Source organism: Squalius cephalus (assembly GCF_949319135.1).
Source record: "Squalius cephalus genome assembly, chromosome: 5".
In the NCBI taxonomy this organism is placed as follows: domain Eukaryota; kingdom Metazoa; phylum Chordata; class Actinopteri; order Cypriniformes; family Leuciscidae; genus Squalius; species Squalius cephalus.
In genome coordinates this window covers 26724401-26743183 of record NC_137126.1, presented here as the reverse complement: position 1 = coordinate 26743183, position 18783 = coordinate 26724401, and the positions used below count along the sequence as shown (strand labels likewise).

The 18783-nt window shown below is 38.8% G+C and overlaps 1 protein-coding gene across 1 annotated transcript in view; it reads right to left on the bottom strand.

Annotated features, from left to right (window-relative positions):
- Nucleotides 1–16725, bottom strand: part of antxr2a (ANTXR cell adhesion molecule 2a) — a 48355-nt gene extending 31630 nt beyond the window's left edge. Inside the window, exons 1-12 of the mRNA XM_079870432.1 lie at nucleotides 16233–16725; nucleotides 14207–14278; nucleotides 12162–12233; nucleotides 11869–11950; nucleotides 11345–11449; nucleotides 11189–11257; nucleotides 10839–10919; nucleotides 7005–7065; nucleotides 6754–6849; nucleotides 5704–5773; nucleotides 1786–1864; nucleotides 1535–1630 (exon numbers count right to left, since the gene is read on the bottom strand). Coding sequence (XP_079726558.1) covers nucleotides 1535–1630; nucleotides 1786–1864; nucleotides 5704–5773; nucleotides 6754–6849; nucleotides 7005–7065; nucleotides 10839–10919; nucleotides 11189–11257; nucleotides 11345–11449; nucleotides 11869–11950; nucleotides 12162–12233; nucleotides 14207–14278; nucleotides 16233–16360 — 1011 coding nt within the window. The 5' untranslated portion in view covers nucleotides 16361–16725. The remainder of the gene's footprint in view (nucleotides 1–1534; nucleotides 1631–1785; nucleotides 1865–5703; nucleotides 5774–6753; nucleotides 6850–7004; nucleotides 7066–10838; nucleotides 10920–11188; nucleotides 11258–11344; nucleotides 11450–11868; nucleotides 11951–12161; nucleotides 12234–14206; nucleotides 14279–16232) is intronic.
- Nucleotides 16726–18783: the final 2058 nt, after the last annotated feature.

Below are 18783 nucleotides of genomic sequence, written 5' to 3'. Positions count from 1 at the left end.
CAGCCATATTGTGGGATAAATAAGGCATTACACAAATGACATGCTGGGCTGTTAGGTTCTCAAACTACCTGACAGACAGATGTGAAGCCGGGACAACCCTTTAAATGTGGTTCAGGCGATGAAGAGCTGATAATTAAATCCAAAATGTCAGTGTACTTAGCCATCTGACACTCGCACGAGGGGCTAAGAACTAGTGGCACAGCTGTGGAATCAACCAATCACAGTCCAGCGGTGCAACATCCCCATATGGCTTTTGGGATAATTGTCCAATTGGAGTTTATAATCTGTCCATTTCACCCCTCTGAACACACTGTTGTGTCAAGCTGTTTTCCAGGCTTAACATGATCATGGACAAGTAGCAGGTAGCATATTTGCAAATTAAAATGGTGCATTTTCATTAACATAAAATTAACCTGTTTGCAGTAAAACAACAAATTAATGACCAAAGAATGTATTATCAAAACATAATTAAACAGATGCCTTTATCCAACAGTAATGTTTTTTCTATATTATATATTATGTACTGCACATTTTTTTTAATATATTTATTATGGCACTTAAATTATAAATTATATATATAAAGAGTTGTGTGATATACAGGTGCAAAAACACATAATTTCATACTTGACCCTCGACTTATGGCCAAAATGAATTCCAAACGTCCGCATTTAATATGACTCATATTTTGTATATTTTAATTTGACTCATATTTGGTATATTTGCGGAGGACATGCTGGTGTGCATGCTTGGGGGGGGGGGGGGGGGTGTGAGGTGCTTCTGTATTTCTCTGATTGCTGAAAACTGGCAAGGCTGAGTTTAAATATTAACAAAGCACACATGGCCCTTCTCTTGTGCCGGGGTCCCTGATGGAGAGGAACAGCAGCTCCTCCACCAAGACAAACAGGGCCGAGTCCAGACATGCTGCGGGGGGTTTACATTTTAATGCCTTTGTTGGTTTTCCAAAATATGCTTCCATCTCATCCTGGAAAGGCTCCCACCAGGTTCTCAAAGAGAGGTGGCGCATATCATTTGGTTGTGCAGAGTGATGCTGACTGCCATAGTGATACTCGCCAACTTCACAAATTCTAGATCTTATCTAGATTATAAGTGCATGAGAGCCTGAGAAGTGTTCCTGCTTTTTAATTATTAGTATAGGAGAGCGAACTTTTCATTTTTAGTCTGCAGCCAAACTTGGGTAAAAAAAATTTTTTTTCACAAAGTAGGAAAGTAACTTCTGTTTTTTTTTTTGTTTTTTTTTCACATTTTGAATACTATATTTGTATAGTCAGGATGTGGTATGGTCTGTTTCTATGCACTGTGCTTCCTTAGAAGGCTGATTTCTTATTTTACTGTAACCAGATTATGTAAAACAAAAGATAATTTACAATGAAAATGTTATATAGGAAATTATAAATATGGAAGATAAACATGTTAATCTCAATTCCAGTATCCACCCAATCAATCCAGATTCTGTGAGAAAAGGGACAAAATCTTGAGATTTGGCACTGAGAGCAGAAAGACATGTGACACTTACGACAGTGCAGCAGAGAGGCCAGAACCACCACATCAGAGCCAAAGCCAACAGGAGAAAGAGCACCAAGAACACAATGGCCACCACTGTGCCGTCCGACTAATGAGAGAGAGGGAATATTTACAATTACTGCATGTAAAATAAATTATATTCCAAAGACTTTACTTATACTCCAAATTTTTTAGTTCTAAATTATTTTATAATATGAAGAGACATTTATGGATGTTTTCTTTCCGATCTCATGTTTGACTTACACATGAGGAGGCAGTTATGGTGTAAGGCGTGGCGAGGTACGATGTGCCACTGTTCAAACTGATCAGGACATCCATTTTTCTGTAGGAAGAGAACATAAACACAATGGGATGGTGTGTTTACTGTTTAGGGTCATATTGAGTCACACTGGCTTTGAATAAATGGTGAAAATAAAACAACAGTAAATTCAGCTATATATGAAGAGATCTGTCCGTGATGATAGTTACAGCAGAAATGAGGAAGCTAAAATAGGGAAGAGTCTAGTTAGGGATTATTTGGAGTATAATTTCTGATAAAACAAGTGTCAAAAGTGTTGGATAATTTTTATGCAAAAAAGGGAAGAAAACTAAAAATCTATACCGAAACTAAACAAACAGAAATTAAAATAAATTCATGCCAAATTAAAACTAACAGAAGCTAAACTGAATTGGGGAGAAAAAATAACATACTAGTGATGCTCACTGGTGTCATGAGAATTATTTGAAATTTAATTCCTATAGAATTTGTTGGAAATTCTCTCTTATTTACTGTGGAGGGAGTTGAAGGTGGCTCGCAATTAAAGCACTAATGATGAACGGCATTGTAATTTCCATATGTCTATTATGCAGGAGACAATTACCATGGGGCTAATGAGAATCCTCAAGCAGGAAATCGACTGACTGAACGCCTGAGATCCCTCCCAAAATGAGAGAATATGTAAAAAAGACAGGCTACTGTCTGCAGAGCCGATGATGATGCAGTAGAGACACAGGAGAGAAAGAGTTACCAACAGCAAACAACGAAGATTCCACAAACGTTTGGGTCTTGCGCAAAGCATTCCCACTAATGAGACCAGCAAGGTTCCTTCACAAATATCACCAAATGAAGAACTAACTTTCTAAAAGATGTTTCCTGTTAAAGCACAAACCACAATCTCTTACTGCACTGTAATGTAGCTTTTTTGGTCTCTTGAGGACTTTTAGATTATATTAGCTTGAACTGTCATTACCTTTAGAAATACCTAGTCTTGAGGCAGGAGGAAGCTTGTAAAGGGTTTTTTGCATGTTAACTAGGTCCGTGTGCTGAATGGATGAAAAGAGAGGCTAATTCAGCTGACATACTCAATACATGCAAATGGCAGGCAGGTTGTTAATCAAGCTGGATATATGTATGTTTGGTGAAGGATGAAAAGTGATCTAAGACTAAATTATTTGATTTCCTTGCACTTGACTGGATGGTCTAAAATTCCTCAGATCATTTTTGTGCAGTTTGTAGTGGACACACAGCATTTCTGGAGAAATATTTATGTGATGCTTTGTGAGACTTGACAACATTCAATCGGTATTCTTGGACATTGCAATTGGCAACAAACATCACAAACAATGAAGGCTGATTTATTTAACTTCAGAGGTACTCTGAAACGACAATGCGTGACAGAACATTGCATATCAAAGGAGGAAACTTGGTGGAACACTCTAAAAGGCATTCCCAAAAGCCTCCAGATTATGTTTATACTGAAAACAGGTGAACCCTGTGCTAAACATACTGTACAAAGCTGTTCCTGAAACTGATTGCCTCATTGAACGGTTTTCTTTTGTCTAGAAATGCAGAGAAGAAGAAAATGTGACAGAAGTTCAGCAGAATAACTAAAGCACATGGACACAAGTGCTCTTGCCATCACAGAAGGCCCCTCATGGCACCACAAGAGACTGAGAGTGGTGTGCGAGTTCGATTCCTTGTCACAAAGCACATGCAGATGGAAAGTGAACGTGACTTAGCTAGCTGAATGGGATGACACGGGTGTCACTAAGAGCTTTCTAACTTCCCTTTCAAATAAAAGCGAACAACCTGCATTATTGAAGGCCTAACATATGCATCAGCACCGACGACACGCATGTCTGACTTAACTTTCCGAAGTTAAATCTGTTAGATTCACATAGTTTTAAATCTGTCTGTGTGCGATATACTGATGTACAATTTCTACTACTACTTTTCATTTCATTTTCTAATTGTTTTTGTTTCAGATTAAAAACGCTCTGATTAGAAAAATTAATTATATTAACTGATATCAGTTACAATAATTAAAAACATTTTGCCGCTTCAATTTGGCAAGCCATTTGTTAGTAGCTTGTAGCATGCACTACCAATCAAAAGTTTGGGGTGAGTAAGACTTTCTAAAATAAATTAATACTTTTATTTAGAAATAATGCATTAAATTGATCAAAAATTACAGTAAATACATTTATAATGTTACGAATATTTTCCATTTGAAACTAAAGCTGCTCTTTTGAACTTTATATTCATCAAATAATACTGAAACAAAAGTATCACAGTTTCGACAAAAAATATTAAGCAGCACCAAATCAGCATTTCTGAATTTCTGAAGGATCATTTGACACTGAAGACTGGAGTAATGGCTGCTGAAAATTCAGCTTTTAATTTTAAATTATATACAAATAGCACATTGTAAACAGCAATTTTTGGAGCCTTGGAGAGCAAAAGAGACTTCTTTGAAAAACATTACAAAATCTTACCGACCCCAAACTTTGAATGGTAGTAGAACTACTTTTCCAAAAGAATGGACTGAATCTAGATTAGCTATCTAGATTAGTTTGTAGCTTGGCAAGTAGCTTCCAAGCACTAGTGAAAAATCCAATGTGACATATCCAGATATGAAAACATCACACTTTGATTCAAAAATAAATAAACCAATTCAGTACAACATTGCCTTTCATTTTGGAAAGAGTACCCATCTTTTAATCATCTAGCAGAGTGAGAGTAGGAGCTCCTGTGGAGGCAGCGCTGCCATGTTAACTGGCTGCATCTCCCACCCCCTACACAGATGGAACTAAAATGGCGGCCTGACAGATCAGATTGATTATTGATGAGGCACGTTCCACCACTCGCGCTGCAGGCAGGTGTCAGGTCTGTCCCTCAGTTATTTTTCTCACTCCGCTGTTGTTGTGAAAACGCAGGTGAGGACATGCTGCTGCCAGACAAAAGTTCCTCACCCCCTCCAGCCAATGACTCGAAGGGACGGGGCCGGCCAGCGCTAATGGGCAGGCTGACAGATGCCCTTGATCCTGGTTTGACGAACCAACAGCTGTCGCTGCAGATGAGACCCTGATATCTGGCGATACGTCACTGAATCACAAAGACCCTTTGAATCCCAAAATGCCTCAGAAAAGACACTTTCTGATATTCCCTAGTGGTCTGTTCCAGGAAGGATTGTTCAGGACAACTCATATACAGTATGTCTGCAAATATGATATAAATGGCATTAACAACTGTTTTTCTAGGTGGCATTCCTCGAAATGCTAGAAATTGGCAGTTTTCTCAGTGCAAACTGGACAGATAGGTAGAAAGAGAGTGGAAGAAAAAGACAGAGAGAGAAATTTCTAGCACTCAGACATGATGCAGGTGTTATGTGGTTGCCTATTGTCAATGCATCGTGAATTATTTAAATGGGAGCATGGAAAAGGGAATCAGTGCATCTGTCGCACATCCTTTTAAAGCCCTCCACCAGATGTGTTTACTAGCCGTTCATAGCAGCAAACTACTTAATGGGTCACAATTGCCAGCCAAGAGTTAATTAAGCAAGCCTTTTGAACGGCGACCACGTATAGGGGATCAAACGTCCCGGGTAAGTCGGACCATAATTTCACACAAGCTGCTCACAGTTAATCCCAGATCTACACAGGGTGCTGCGTCTCAGTCAATTCAATAACATAATGCTGTAACATGACATTTTAGGCTGGCATATCACATGATAATTTAATGGGTCATAATGTTGCAGCTCAAAGTATGCACGATAGGCTGTAACAGTCTGTTCAAGTGGGGTTGAAATTATGCAAGATACATTTAATTGATTTCAATGCATGCTTTCTGTACATTTGGAGATCTTAACGACACTTGCTGCTATATGAAACATAAATACTCACTGTTCCACTGAATACAGCACTGGAGCAGGACACAGGACATAGTTATCCTTCACCTTGCTTGGCTTTTCCTCTGCAAAATGAATAGAAAGTTGATTTTGTTATGATCCGTTGCCAAACTAGGTTTTTTTCATCCCACTTGAAAATGATTCCTTTGCCGCATCACTGCTGAAGGCACCCAGAATTCAACGTTTATGTATTTCCTGTCTGGTTACAATAGCAGTGAGCAAACATGTGGATCCCATATGGGGATCTGTCGTCTAATGGTTTTGCACTCTTAAAGGAAACACCATTCCGTGTCTGATAGGGACAGCACTAAAGAGCAGAGTATAGTGAACTTATAGCATATGACTGCTCATGAAAAACCATATATATGACTGTTATACACATTTAAAGGAACAATTCACACACCCAAAAATGAAGATAATTTACTCACCCTTGTGTCGTTCCAAACCTGTATGACTTTCTTTATTCTGTGAAACACAAATGAAGATGTATTGAAAAATGTCTTGATACAATGAAAGTCAGTGGTGTCAAATATAGTTTTGGACCCCCTTGGCTTTCACTGTATGGACAACAAATAAAGCAAAGAAACATTTTTCAAAACATCTTCATTTGTGTTTCATAGAATAAAGAAAGTCATACAGGTTTGGAACGACGTTAAATGAGTAAATGACAGAATTTTTCAATTTATAATAATAGCAATTATATTAATATTAATTTAAATAATTTTATGTCATCCTGCAGCTCTTTTGGAAGTTTGCTAAGGTCCCCAGTGGACCCCTGGTTAAGAACCACTGCTTTAAATATTTGTTGGTCTAGTTGAGTATCTTATTCTGTCTTTAGTAACCTAAAGTGACAGTTAAGCCACAAAACGTCTTGCAACTTAGGTGCATTGCATCCTAGGTGTGACCAACGTGTCAGTTCCTATATGATACAACTGACTCTCACAGACACAACATCTCTCTTTTATCATTTGGCTTTATCTATGCAATATCATATCAAGCTTGAGGGTAAGACTAAGGGCAATATATATGGCATAATCATACTTACTGTAAGTAACCCCATCCACTATGAAACTGCAGACAACTCCTTCTGGTTGTCTCCCCAGTGTGAACCCGTTCCCTCTTAAAACAATGTCAAAGGACTCTGTGGTATGTAAACCAGATGAGGACATAATGAGAAGCACTCCTGGGCGTTCACCCAAATCAACGACCACGTACACACACAGACACACACACACACACACACACAAAGGCAATTTCATCCACCCTGATAGCTGTAAAAGCCCTTGAAATGCTTACGGTTCACGCAGACGCTGGATGGCTCCACTGTTAGGATCTCTGTGCATGATTGCTTGAGGATCTGAACGATAAAAAAATATTTATTCAAATCAGTACTTGTCACTGCTGAATCACTATATCAGCTATCACAGTGTCCGGGTCTTTAGCATTCACGCCGGAGATGTTTGCTATGCCAAATCAAGCTCAATGAGACGAGCATCACATACAGTGCGGTGTGGGATAGACCCGTGTCAGCCGTTATGGGGAAATTATGCGGTGCCATTTTCCCTCTTCAGCTCTATTAGAGATTGCAGGCTGACATTATCATATAAACAGGCCTGTGAGAGGCCACCATCGCCTCTCCCATCATCCACATAAATCAACAGAGGACAAACTATGCAAATCTCTGTACACAACGGGCAAAAAGACAACATTAACAGAAAGATATGGTCCTCCGAATCACCTGCAGCGGAGATGAGGCTTCAGACTGAAGTGGAGGACACGTATAAAACAGGCTGATTGAATATGACACCTGATAAACTCTGCTATCATTAAAGGGGAGAAGGAACACTGACTAAACGTCAAGGCTGAAAAATACTCAGGATGGTCTTTATGGCTCTTTAATGAGTTATGAGACGGCATGATACAAGGGAGGTTCATCGCAAGACGTTTCAACTTATTTTCTCTGACAGGTATCTATACACAGGAATAGACTTAAAGCATCAGAGCATCCATCCAACCAACCATCTATCTATCTATTTGGATAGACAGATAGATTTAAAGCATTAGAGCATCCATCTATCTATCCATCCATCCATTTATATAGACTTAAAGCATCAGAGTATTCATCTATCCATCCATCCATCCATCCATCCATCTATCTAGATAGATAGACAAATCTATCTGCCTTTCTATCTATCTATCTATCTATCTATCTATCTATCTATCTATCTATCTATCTAGATAAATAGATTTAAAGCATTAGAACATCCATCCATCCATCTATATAGACAAATAGATTTAAAGCATTAGAGCACACATCCATCCATCCATCCATCCATCCATCCATATAGAGATTTAAAGCATTAGAGCATCCATCTATCTATCAATCTATCCATCCATCCATCCATCCATCCATCCATCCATCCCATTCTTGCAGTGCCACAAATTCTCAAATGGATTGACCTTTTTTTCACTTGGACTTTGTATCACCATCCTGCTGAAAGAGTTTTTTTTTCTCCAAGCTTCAGTATTCTCCAGTGTTTTGCTTTGACATTCTTCTCTAACGGCTCCACAGCATGATACTGCCATGACTTCACTGTATGATGTATAGGAGCCAAGGTGTCAGCGGTGTGAGAATTAGCACTACAAATTTGGCTGAAAATATTCTTGACCTCATCTGACCGCAAAATCTTTCCCTTTCACATCACCATTGGGTCAACATTATGTATTTTACTGAGAAAACCATGCTTAGTTCTTTCTGTCTCTTTGAGTAATAGTTAAGTTTCTTTAAAAAAAATAAAAATTCTTACTGACCCCAAATGTTTGAACAGTAGAGTAGATATGCGCCAATCAACCATATCATGCAAACATTATGATATGGCCACAAAATATTAAAAAAAAACTGCCATCAATCAAAACATTCTTGGAATATTAAAATAGGCCTGAATAAATCTATTCTTTAGGCTTTTGCTTTTTGCAAAATCTCTGTTAAGTCTACTTTAGCCCCGGACTGCAAAGCTGCACAGATGATCTCAAATCCTGGAAATCTGAGCAGAGAGCAACATGAGGCCAACTAGCCCAGCCTCCAAGATTACTAATCACTAGAGAATGCCTATGTTTTGCTGGGCCTGAAACTCCATTTGGCCAAACAAGCTAACTAAGTAACGAGATGATAGGTCTTTTTCAATATCTCTTTTCTGAACAAAACAATAAATTACAAGGAGGTCCTGTCTTTTGTCTTGCATGACTAAACCTGAAAAATATCCCAGAAACTGATTCCTGTGGTCACAAAACAACACACCCATGTTCAACAACACTGACCTCAGCTGTTGATGGTTTACTGATGGCAGATGATGTTCAGTCTTCGAACCCTGTTTACAATGTTAAACCGCATCATCGGTAAATGCCATGACAAGGAACACTTCAAAGCATCATGAAGCAAATGGAAAGTATCACAAATGAATTGTCAATAGACTTGTGTAAGATGAATCCGCTTCACAAACACATTATTGCAGAGTCCTTTATAACCAACAATATACAACCTAGTGCTAGAGCTTTCAAAAGCTATATTTTATAAAGTTGCTTTGCAAAACAGCATTTTTAAAAACTTTAGTCAAATAACAAATCTGGACTGCTTTAGCATCATGCATCTGTCTGAAGCCAATTTTTAACTGCAAAAATATGTCCATATCAAAGAACACAAGATACAGACAAAATGGTCTACTTTAGTTCAGTACTGGGGTGGCTTAAGGGTTAAAACATGGGTTTCTCTTAGCATTTTTCCCATGAGTAAGGCACTTAACCCCTTTTTGCTCCAGGGCTGTTCACATGATAAGTCTAATGCAAGTCTCTTTAAAGAAATGTCGGCTAAATGATTGCTTAAGAATGGATCTGTCTTAGTCGACTAAAACAGGGGCTCTCAAACTTTTTGGGGCCAGGGACCCCTTAGACGGGATAACATTTTCCAAAGACCGCCTCATAATTATAACAGTGATTTTAATACAAATTTACTGTCAAAAAGGAAATAATGAAATGAAGGCTAATATTTCAAAGATTTAATCTTTTAAAAATGTAATCAAATGTATTGTGGCAAAGTGCCGCATTTCTTAAATTAAATTATATTAAAACATAGACGAAAAATTTTGATTATTCCTTAATTTTTATTTATTATTACTGTGAGAAGTACATTATACAGTGCAATAACAATATATTTCTGATATCATTTCTTCAAGTTAAACCGAACCTTTATTTTGACGGGTTGTCGTGAATACCTTTGAGTTTCTGTGTGCATATGATATGATGATAGTTTTATCAAATGAAATGTTGAAATGCTGAAGTGACTCTCAGAACAGCTCTGGAAATGAAGTGCATGTGTTCATGTCCTTATATAGTGAGACGGCAGACGCTAAAAACACCAAGAGCATCTTGCGTGCTTGAGTATGTGAAAATGCTTGCCTGTGGCGCTCATTCACACAGAGAACATGAACAAGACGTGCAGAACAGAGCAGAACAGAGCATGCAGACTTCATATTTAAATAGCAGTCTTTTTGAACTTTAATATTCACAGACGCTAATGCATATCACAATTTAATTAAAGGGTTAGTTCAACAAAAATGAAAATTCTGTCATCATTTGATTACCCTCATGTCGTTCCAAACCCCTAATACTTTTGTTCATCTTTGTCACACAATGAAGATCTTTTTGATGAAATCTGAGAGCTTTCTGTCCCTCCATTGACAGCTATGCAACTACCACTTTGACGCTTCAAAAAGTTCATAAAGAGATTGTAAAACTAATTTATATGAATTGAGCTGTTTAGTCAAAACTTTCTGATGAGACAAAATCGCTTTATACGCAGAACAGATTTTTTAAATCTTACGGGTTTGGAATGACATGAGGGTGAGTAATTAATGACAGAATTTTCCTTTTTGGGTGAACTAACCCTTTAAGTGTACATTTGATGTATTAATCCAAAATTTGCCAAATTATGTGACATTCCGCATTATACATTTCTGCATTGTGGATATCATAGGGACCTACATTTTTTAGCCCACTTTGAGAACTCCTGGGCTAAAACCACAGAGGCATTTATCACACCTTTTGGGATGGGAGCACCTGGCATGGAGAACTTACCGAATTAACGATGCCTTTGAGAGCATAAAAGCCTCCTTTGACTGGGAACACTTGCTCCTTATTATCAGCCACATCGGCGAGCTGTTGGCAGGCAAATAGAAAGATAATAATAACAGGGCTGATAGCCAAGCAAGAAAAAAAAACGTGCTGACATTTCCTCTCCTTTAACTCAGTTTGTCATTGCTACAGAAACAGGAAAAGAGCATCAGTCCTGCAATTACAGGCAACTCTGCAAAACCCCTGCACTTGGTGGAGCTTTAGAGAGCATTTGAAGTGTTATTTGCAAATAGATTCTGTGCATGCATGTAGTATGTACATTATTTTAAAATCTGCTGGAATGCCAACATTACCTGTTCTTCATCAAAGTCCTTTACGCCAACACAGTACACACGAGCTCCATGATTCCTTGCTATATCAGCCTATAAACACAACATACAGTCATAACAACGAAATCATTTGTTGCTATAAAAGTATAAAAATATGTAAAGCGTTAGATAACAGCTCACCTCGTCCTTAGTGAGTTGATAGATATATGGATCAAGCTTTCCATCAGTTAAGGCCACAATGATACTAGAGGACTTTTTAAGTTGTTCTTTCATTTGTTCAGATGCCTGGAAAGAAGAAGGGGTTATAAAGTTGTATTGGTAGAAACCTAATTTTCTCAAAAACTGCAGGGATAAAAATGCACAGTAATTTATATAAATATATATAATGTATCTATCATTGTAATAAAGACTTACACAGAACTCAACTTGAGCCCAGATTCAGGACACTGAATGTGATGTGTTTATTTAGATAGATGTAATTATGCCTTATCATGGTCACGAGGGGAACCAATCAGTTTACAGTTTTATTTTGTTTATTCTAGTAAAAGACTGAAGTACAGGAAATACAGTCAGTCAAGCTGATTTGAGTGTTTCATTCACTCCTCAAAACATGAAAAAAAGCTTCTTCTTTTTTAGATAAATTAATTGTAAAAATGCACATTTCATTCCACTGTTCATATATTTGAGTCTGTTCATATATTTACCAATTTCATTCCTTCATGCATATAGGTTTCTCCTGCTGGATTGACCTCACTTAAAATCCTCAGGCCATCATTAATTTTTCCCCTGATAATGAAAAGCAAGAAATATTCTGATGAGTGTGAGTGTATGTGTATGTGCATGCAATATGATGTCATGGTCATGTACATATGAAGGAAACCTTTACACTATAAATATGTACTCGTCTTTAATGTACTAAACAACACAAACACATGGCGTGTTACTAGCTTTCTTACACTAGGGACTGCAAATAATTCATGCAAGCCTGATTCCATACCTGTCTCCAGTGAGCCGTAACACAAACTCTGCTCTTGATGAAAACACTATGAAGGACACTCGCATATTTGGACTGGAATGAAAAAATATGAGAAAAATGGAAAAACGCTGTAGATGAGTGACAAATGGAAAATCAAGTACAGCTGCACATTCTAGTTATACACATCTCTTTTTTGTACCACAGTAAAAAAGCTCTTCAGAAGTGACTTATATATGTATACTTTAATAATAAAGCTAAATTGCAAGCATTGGTGCAAATGATGCTACCAGAGAAATCCTGTGATGTTGAAAGTCTTGCTGTCCTCATGTTCCTTTCACAATCATCAGAGTTGGTTTATGAGTAAGATAGCCAATGTGACAAGCTAATAAAAGCTTGTGACTGGGAAAAAAACCCCTCTTCTGCTTGGACCAAGGAAGTGATTAATTGATATATAGACAGGAAACAGGTTGTCATGTGTGATTCATGCATACATCCTGTTGGTGATTATTTTTATACCTGTCACTTCCTATATTTATTCCTCCTACCTTTCGCAATATGAATAGGACAAACATGCAGCCACACGATATTTCTGGACAGTGATGCAATAAAGATGTGCATTTTTTGGACCTCTGTCAATTTTCAAAAAGTACAACAATGACATTAATTATGGTATGTTTCTTTGTTCAAGCGATTCAAAATGTTTTCCATTTTTGAAATTGCTTTTATTTTTAATTTTTGTATTTGTTTATTTTTCTTTTTAGCATCTTTTTTTTTCAGCTTTAGCTTTAGTCATTTTAACAATTCAACTTCAGCATTTCATTTCAGTTAGTTGCCAAAGCAACATTTTATTTTATTTCAGTTATTTCAATAGTTTTAGTTTTAGTTAACAATAACAACACTAATGCTATCATGCATTTACAAAACTGCTGGTTTACAAAAAACAGGGATTTTGTTTCTTAATGATATTGGAATAACATTTTTTTTTTCTCAGAGGGAACTGATACATAATCTGACAAAAAAATGTATAGCTGATAATGACAAGTACATTTCAATGGTGCAGTTGGTCTTTTTCACAACATTCTGTCATGAAATCTGATACAGCATAGGAACATGTTGGGTTTCTCTACACATTTGAAGTCAGGTCTCAGGACTAAGCATAAGGCGAGGTGCTGCTTTTTCTCACTCAGAATGACATCCAATCCACAACCATCCCCCACACGAGATACTCAGGGAGAACATCCAAATGTGTTCAAGCAGCCCCAAATGAAGAACAGGCAGGAGGACTGAACATTTCACAGGCTGATTGAGTGATAAATATAACAATGAATCGCCAAATGGTATTACGATGCCCTGCGTGAACAAATAATTGCCCTGAAAAGGAACTGACCTTGAATGTTCCTGAAGATATGTTGTAAACTACTTGTGTCATCTTTCGGGTTGGTCCCTTATTAGGCTATACCATTAAACAACACGGGAACCCTTTGCACAGCTTTTCGAGATAATTCTTAAAGATATTATACACCAGGTCCATTCAACGCTTAAAAACAGACCACATGGCACAACAGAAGACCATCAAAGTCTATGGCAGACTGCACTGGTCTTCCTGCACTCATGACTTAAAGTACATTGGCTGCGTCTTCTCCTTTCATGTGTGAGGGATAAGTGTGCTGTTGGATGGTTGCAGTGCAAATGGCCATTCTCACAGCCCAGAAGACTGAGCCTCCTTGCCACCCACTCCCACCTGCTCCCTTTGCTATTTTCTCAAGCAGACTGCTTTCTTCTGGCTAGGTCGCTACCGTCTGTACTGGCACATACATTGAGTCAACGTTACATAAGTTCACATTCATCTGGCGATTTTTTTTTATAATACATTTAGTCCCCCCACTGTAGGGCCATCTTAGAACCAGATGTGTAGCTGCTGTGTAGCCAAGTTAGCATTTAGCTTTGATTCAAGTTGTTATGGCTGACTTCCTTTGATGTGGTGGATTGGGAGTTACATTCAGAATCATTACTGTACAACTGACTTGACATAAAACAATAAAAGAAAATAAAGCAATAATATTTACCTCACAAATCTCTCTGTAAGATTTTTGACGAAGTCATAGATCTGACCCCAGTGTTCCCCCACGCTTGAAGATCTGTAACGAAGCATGAAAAACAATGTCAGCATAAAAAACAAAACAAAAAAAGAAACTTAGAAATTATACTTTTATATTATCTTTTAGACTATTATCTTTTTTTATATTATCTATTATAATTATCTTTAAGTCAAATGTCTTCATGTGGTTACTGCAAGAGTTGTGCTGTTGATTACACTGTGGCAAAGAGGCTGAGTCAGCTACACTTCAGTGTTAATCCTTGTGTATCTCAGAGAAATTATGGAGTCTGTCTACATCCAACACACAACACAAACTGAGTCACGGCACTTTATTACAACTGCTAACCACTTCAGTTCCCAGCAGCACTCAGTCCTAAAACCACTGCATCATTCCAACACCAAACATCAAGCTACCAGTCAGTGGCCGATGTCCATGCTAACATTTGCTATTATATAAGTCTATTATGCTCACCAAGGCTACATTTATTTTATGAAAAATACAGTAATATTGTGAAATATTTTCAATATTTTAAAAAAAATATTTACACACAACTTTTGCCAAGCTAGGACTCAAAAGCCAGAGCAAATCAACACCACACAACCACACAAATCAACATAAAATCAAGCAGAGCTATCAATGAACGCATAGCCAAAATGCAACTGTAGATATACGGAGATGCTTTCATAATAATTTCTCACTAATTATTGAGAAATCTGTACATTTCACAACATAAAATCCATGAAAGTGGACTTCTGCGGCATTAACCTCAACGCAATGCAGTGTCTTTAATGAAAAAAGGTGTGTAAAATGTGCCCTTGATGTAATAGCTACAAGGTAATGAACTAATAATTATAGTCCACTCTGCATGTGCTGAGAACATAAAACACAAGCGATAGGTAATTAGAAAATAATTTTTTATGCATTGTCTTCTTCTATGTATCAAGCCAAGGTCAGAGAATCTAGATACGCTTTAGTGGGACCATCAGAGAACATCAAACCACATTTAATATAAGGAATGATCTGGAGATGTGAAGGCAAGTTTCATTCCAGGCACAGACGCTGAAGGCCGGATCTGCTAGTCTTTGACTGGTCATTATGCCTGCCTATTTCTGTGCTGCTCTCAGTTCTTTAAAAAGAGCAAAGAGCATATCAGTGCCATCATCCTGTGGACTGCACAGAGGCCAACAACTATTCTCAAAAGGGTGTAACTATAATTTAATATGAAACATTACAGATAAAGATGACAGGCAGACAGACAAGCAGATAGCCAGTTAGTCTTTTTGAACTTGTGTACATTAAACATACAGACAGATGTAGATAGATAGATAGATTATAGATAGATAGATAGATAGATAGATAGATAGATAGATAGATAGATAGATAGGGAGACAGACAGACAGATAGATAGATAGATAGATAGATAGATAGATAGATAGATGCTGTCTGTCAGAGATGATAACGTGCCTAACACATAACGCATGCGATAAACATAATTCAAACATAATTTTGTTCTTCACTCACTGAAATTGAATAGTAATGATCAGGGAACTGAGTGAAATGCTTCACACTGCATAGATACATAGATACATAGATAGATAGATAGATAGACTTCTTGAACTAGTGTGCATCTCTTACAGAAAGACAAATGAATAGTCACAATCAAGACTTCAGAAACAGAAGATGACAGCGTTTCTCCACTGCACACAGCTTTTACAATCATCAATTCCCCTGTATCAATCAAAACTGTGTAAGCCAAGTGTCTTGCTGTGTGGCCCCTGGATGGTGCTGGTCGCCTGACACACATGTAAAATTAGGTCAAACTGTGAAATAGCTGACACGGACAGTTATTGGACATTATTCACACCTTTACCAACAAACACGAGTCTATGTATTGTGTAAACAATATGCAACCCTATAAACAGTAAGTCTGAGCACCATAAGTAGATATATTTTGTCTTGAAATACATTTAAATTTCCGAGTAACGTTACTTACCGGTCTAAAACAAAGTAAAGGTCGTAGGCGCCGTGGCAAGAAGGGATGTCTGCTTTAAAAGATGAAAAACATAAACAGAAGAAAAGCGTCGCCGTGGTTGCCACGGTCCTGAGAGTTGCCTTTGTCATGGTGAGTTATACATCCGCGGAAAAAAAAATCATAAGAATGGTCCTAAACCCGACTTGAATGACGTTTTCTTATATAAAGAGGCATAAAAGCAATGTCAGTTTCAAAACAAAAGCGCTGTGTCCGCCGGTCTGGAGCAACATACTCCACTTTATAGCGTTGCAGAAAAGTTCAACTTCTTCCTGTGAAATGGCATATGCAACGTCACTATCTGATTTCTTCACTTATCCGTTTTACGCCACCCCTAAACTGACTGGCTGCTGTCACCTTTTTATAACAGGAAAAAGGCAGAGCAAAGTAATTGTTTGAAAAGTTGCTTGCGAGTTCGATTTCTTCACCTAATTTTATATGCGCATGCGCGTCCGCCCAGATGTTCAACAGTGTTTTGAGTTCAAAATGCTGTTTGGCAGCTGTGATCCTCAAACAGGATGTGCATTTGAATAGGACTATAAACGACACATTGCTTTCTTTTCTGTGGGACACTGATTGTATTTAGTAGGGATAGGCCTAGGCCTACTCTATTTAACAGTGATTGCATTTTGATTGCAGACAGTAAACAGACTGTTGACTCCTGTATGTGGCAAGATATGGCCTTGAGTCATGTTTTGTGTAATCTGCGTGGGGAAATTTTCATGTGAATAAAATAAGCCCTGAAGATAATGTATTCACACCAAATTTGGTAAATTATCAAAAGAGGTTGTGCTTGAAAAAACCAAGCTGATATAAGCTAAAATATTTGATACCATACTGAAATAGAAAACCACTTCCATAAAAACGTACTCGGTTACTAACGTAACCTCGGTTCTCTCTAGAGAGGGAACGAGTACTGCGTAATATCTTACGCTAGGGGAAAACCTCTTTTCCACGAGATACAAAAAATTATCCTTAATTTTGCAATAATGTAAAACGCATTGCAGCAGCATGCAGACATGGGCGAGACAGCTCGCGCGCCCATTGGCTGCTCTGCAGCAACTGCACCAGCCTATCGAGAGAGGCCCCTCATGATGTCAGAACCAATGAGGGCGCTTCGCGCCCAATACGTCATGTCCCGCCAAAAGAGGGTGGGGCCCGGCTATAAATATAGCCTCGAGAGGCTGGTTTGACCAGTTTTTCATCGCCGAAGCGAACCAGAGCGTGATGCATGCACGGCAAGATACGCAGTACTCGTTCCCTCTCTAGAGAGAACCGAGGTTACGTTAGTAACCGAGTACGTTCTCTTACGAGAGGTTCTCTCGTACTGCGTAATATCTTACGCTAGGGGAACACAGTGTAAAATGCCGTGCGTGCTTGAGATACAACACTAAAGTCCCAAGGGGGACTTTAGTGTTGGGACCCGGGGCTCATACAGTGCCTATTCACACGGGACTCACAGAGAATCCGGGAAGAGGGGCTAGAATAGCATCATTCCTGTAATATAGAGCTCTAATAAGAGCAGATTATATCAAGTGTTCCACACAGCCAGGGCGAACTCGGCCTGGACTGATAAATATGGGGGACTTACGCACTGCCCACAGAAGTATACAGACGATCAGTGATCGACGCTCTAGCAGTTTCAGCATCCTGAGCCGATAGCATCGGGCAGGCAATACTGAAAATTTAGACCGAGAGCAACTTAGCTTGTAAAGCGGGAACCTCGAGGTTATAAAACCTTATAAATGTAGACGGGGAGGCCCAGCCTGCCGCCATACAGATATCTTGCAAGGCAATCCCACTAGACCAAGCCCACGACGAGGCCATGCCTCTCGTGGAGTGCGCTTTGACACCTAACGGGCATTGCAGGCCCTTAGATGTATAAGCTAGCGCTATAGCATTGGCTATCCATCTGGATAAACTCTGTTTTGACGCGGCTAGTCCCTTAGAACGTCCGCTGAACAAAACAAAGAGCTGCTCCGTCTGTCTGAAAACGGATGAGCGAGACACATAGGCTCTTAACGCCCTGACCGGGCAAAGGAAGCCTGCGTCCCCTTCCTCTTCAGATACCGGCAGGGCCGACAGGGAGATCACCTGTGCCCTAAACGGTGTATTGAGGGATTTAGGAACATATCCGTGCTTTGGTTTGAGTATGACTCTCGAGTCATTAGGTCCAAACTCCATACACGTCGCGCTCACTGAGAGCGCTTGCAAGTCCCCTATGCGCTTCCCTGAAGCGAGAGCCAGAAGAAACACTGTTTTGAGAGACAAGTGTTTTAGGTCTATTGATTGTATTGGCTCGAATGGGGCACCTTTCATGGCTTCCAGAACCGTGGAAAGGTCCCAAACGGGAACCGAGGGAGGTCTGGGAGGATTCAGCCTCTTAGCTCCTCTAAGGAAGCGAATGACCAGATCGTTCCTTCCTAATGACTGGCCAAGCGTTGGTTCAGCGAACGCTGCTATGGCCGCCACATAAACTTTGAGCGTGGATGGGGCTCTGCCCTTATCCAGAAGC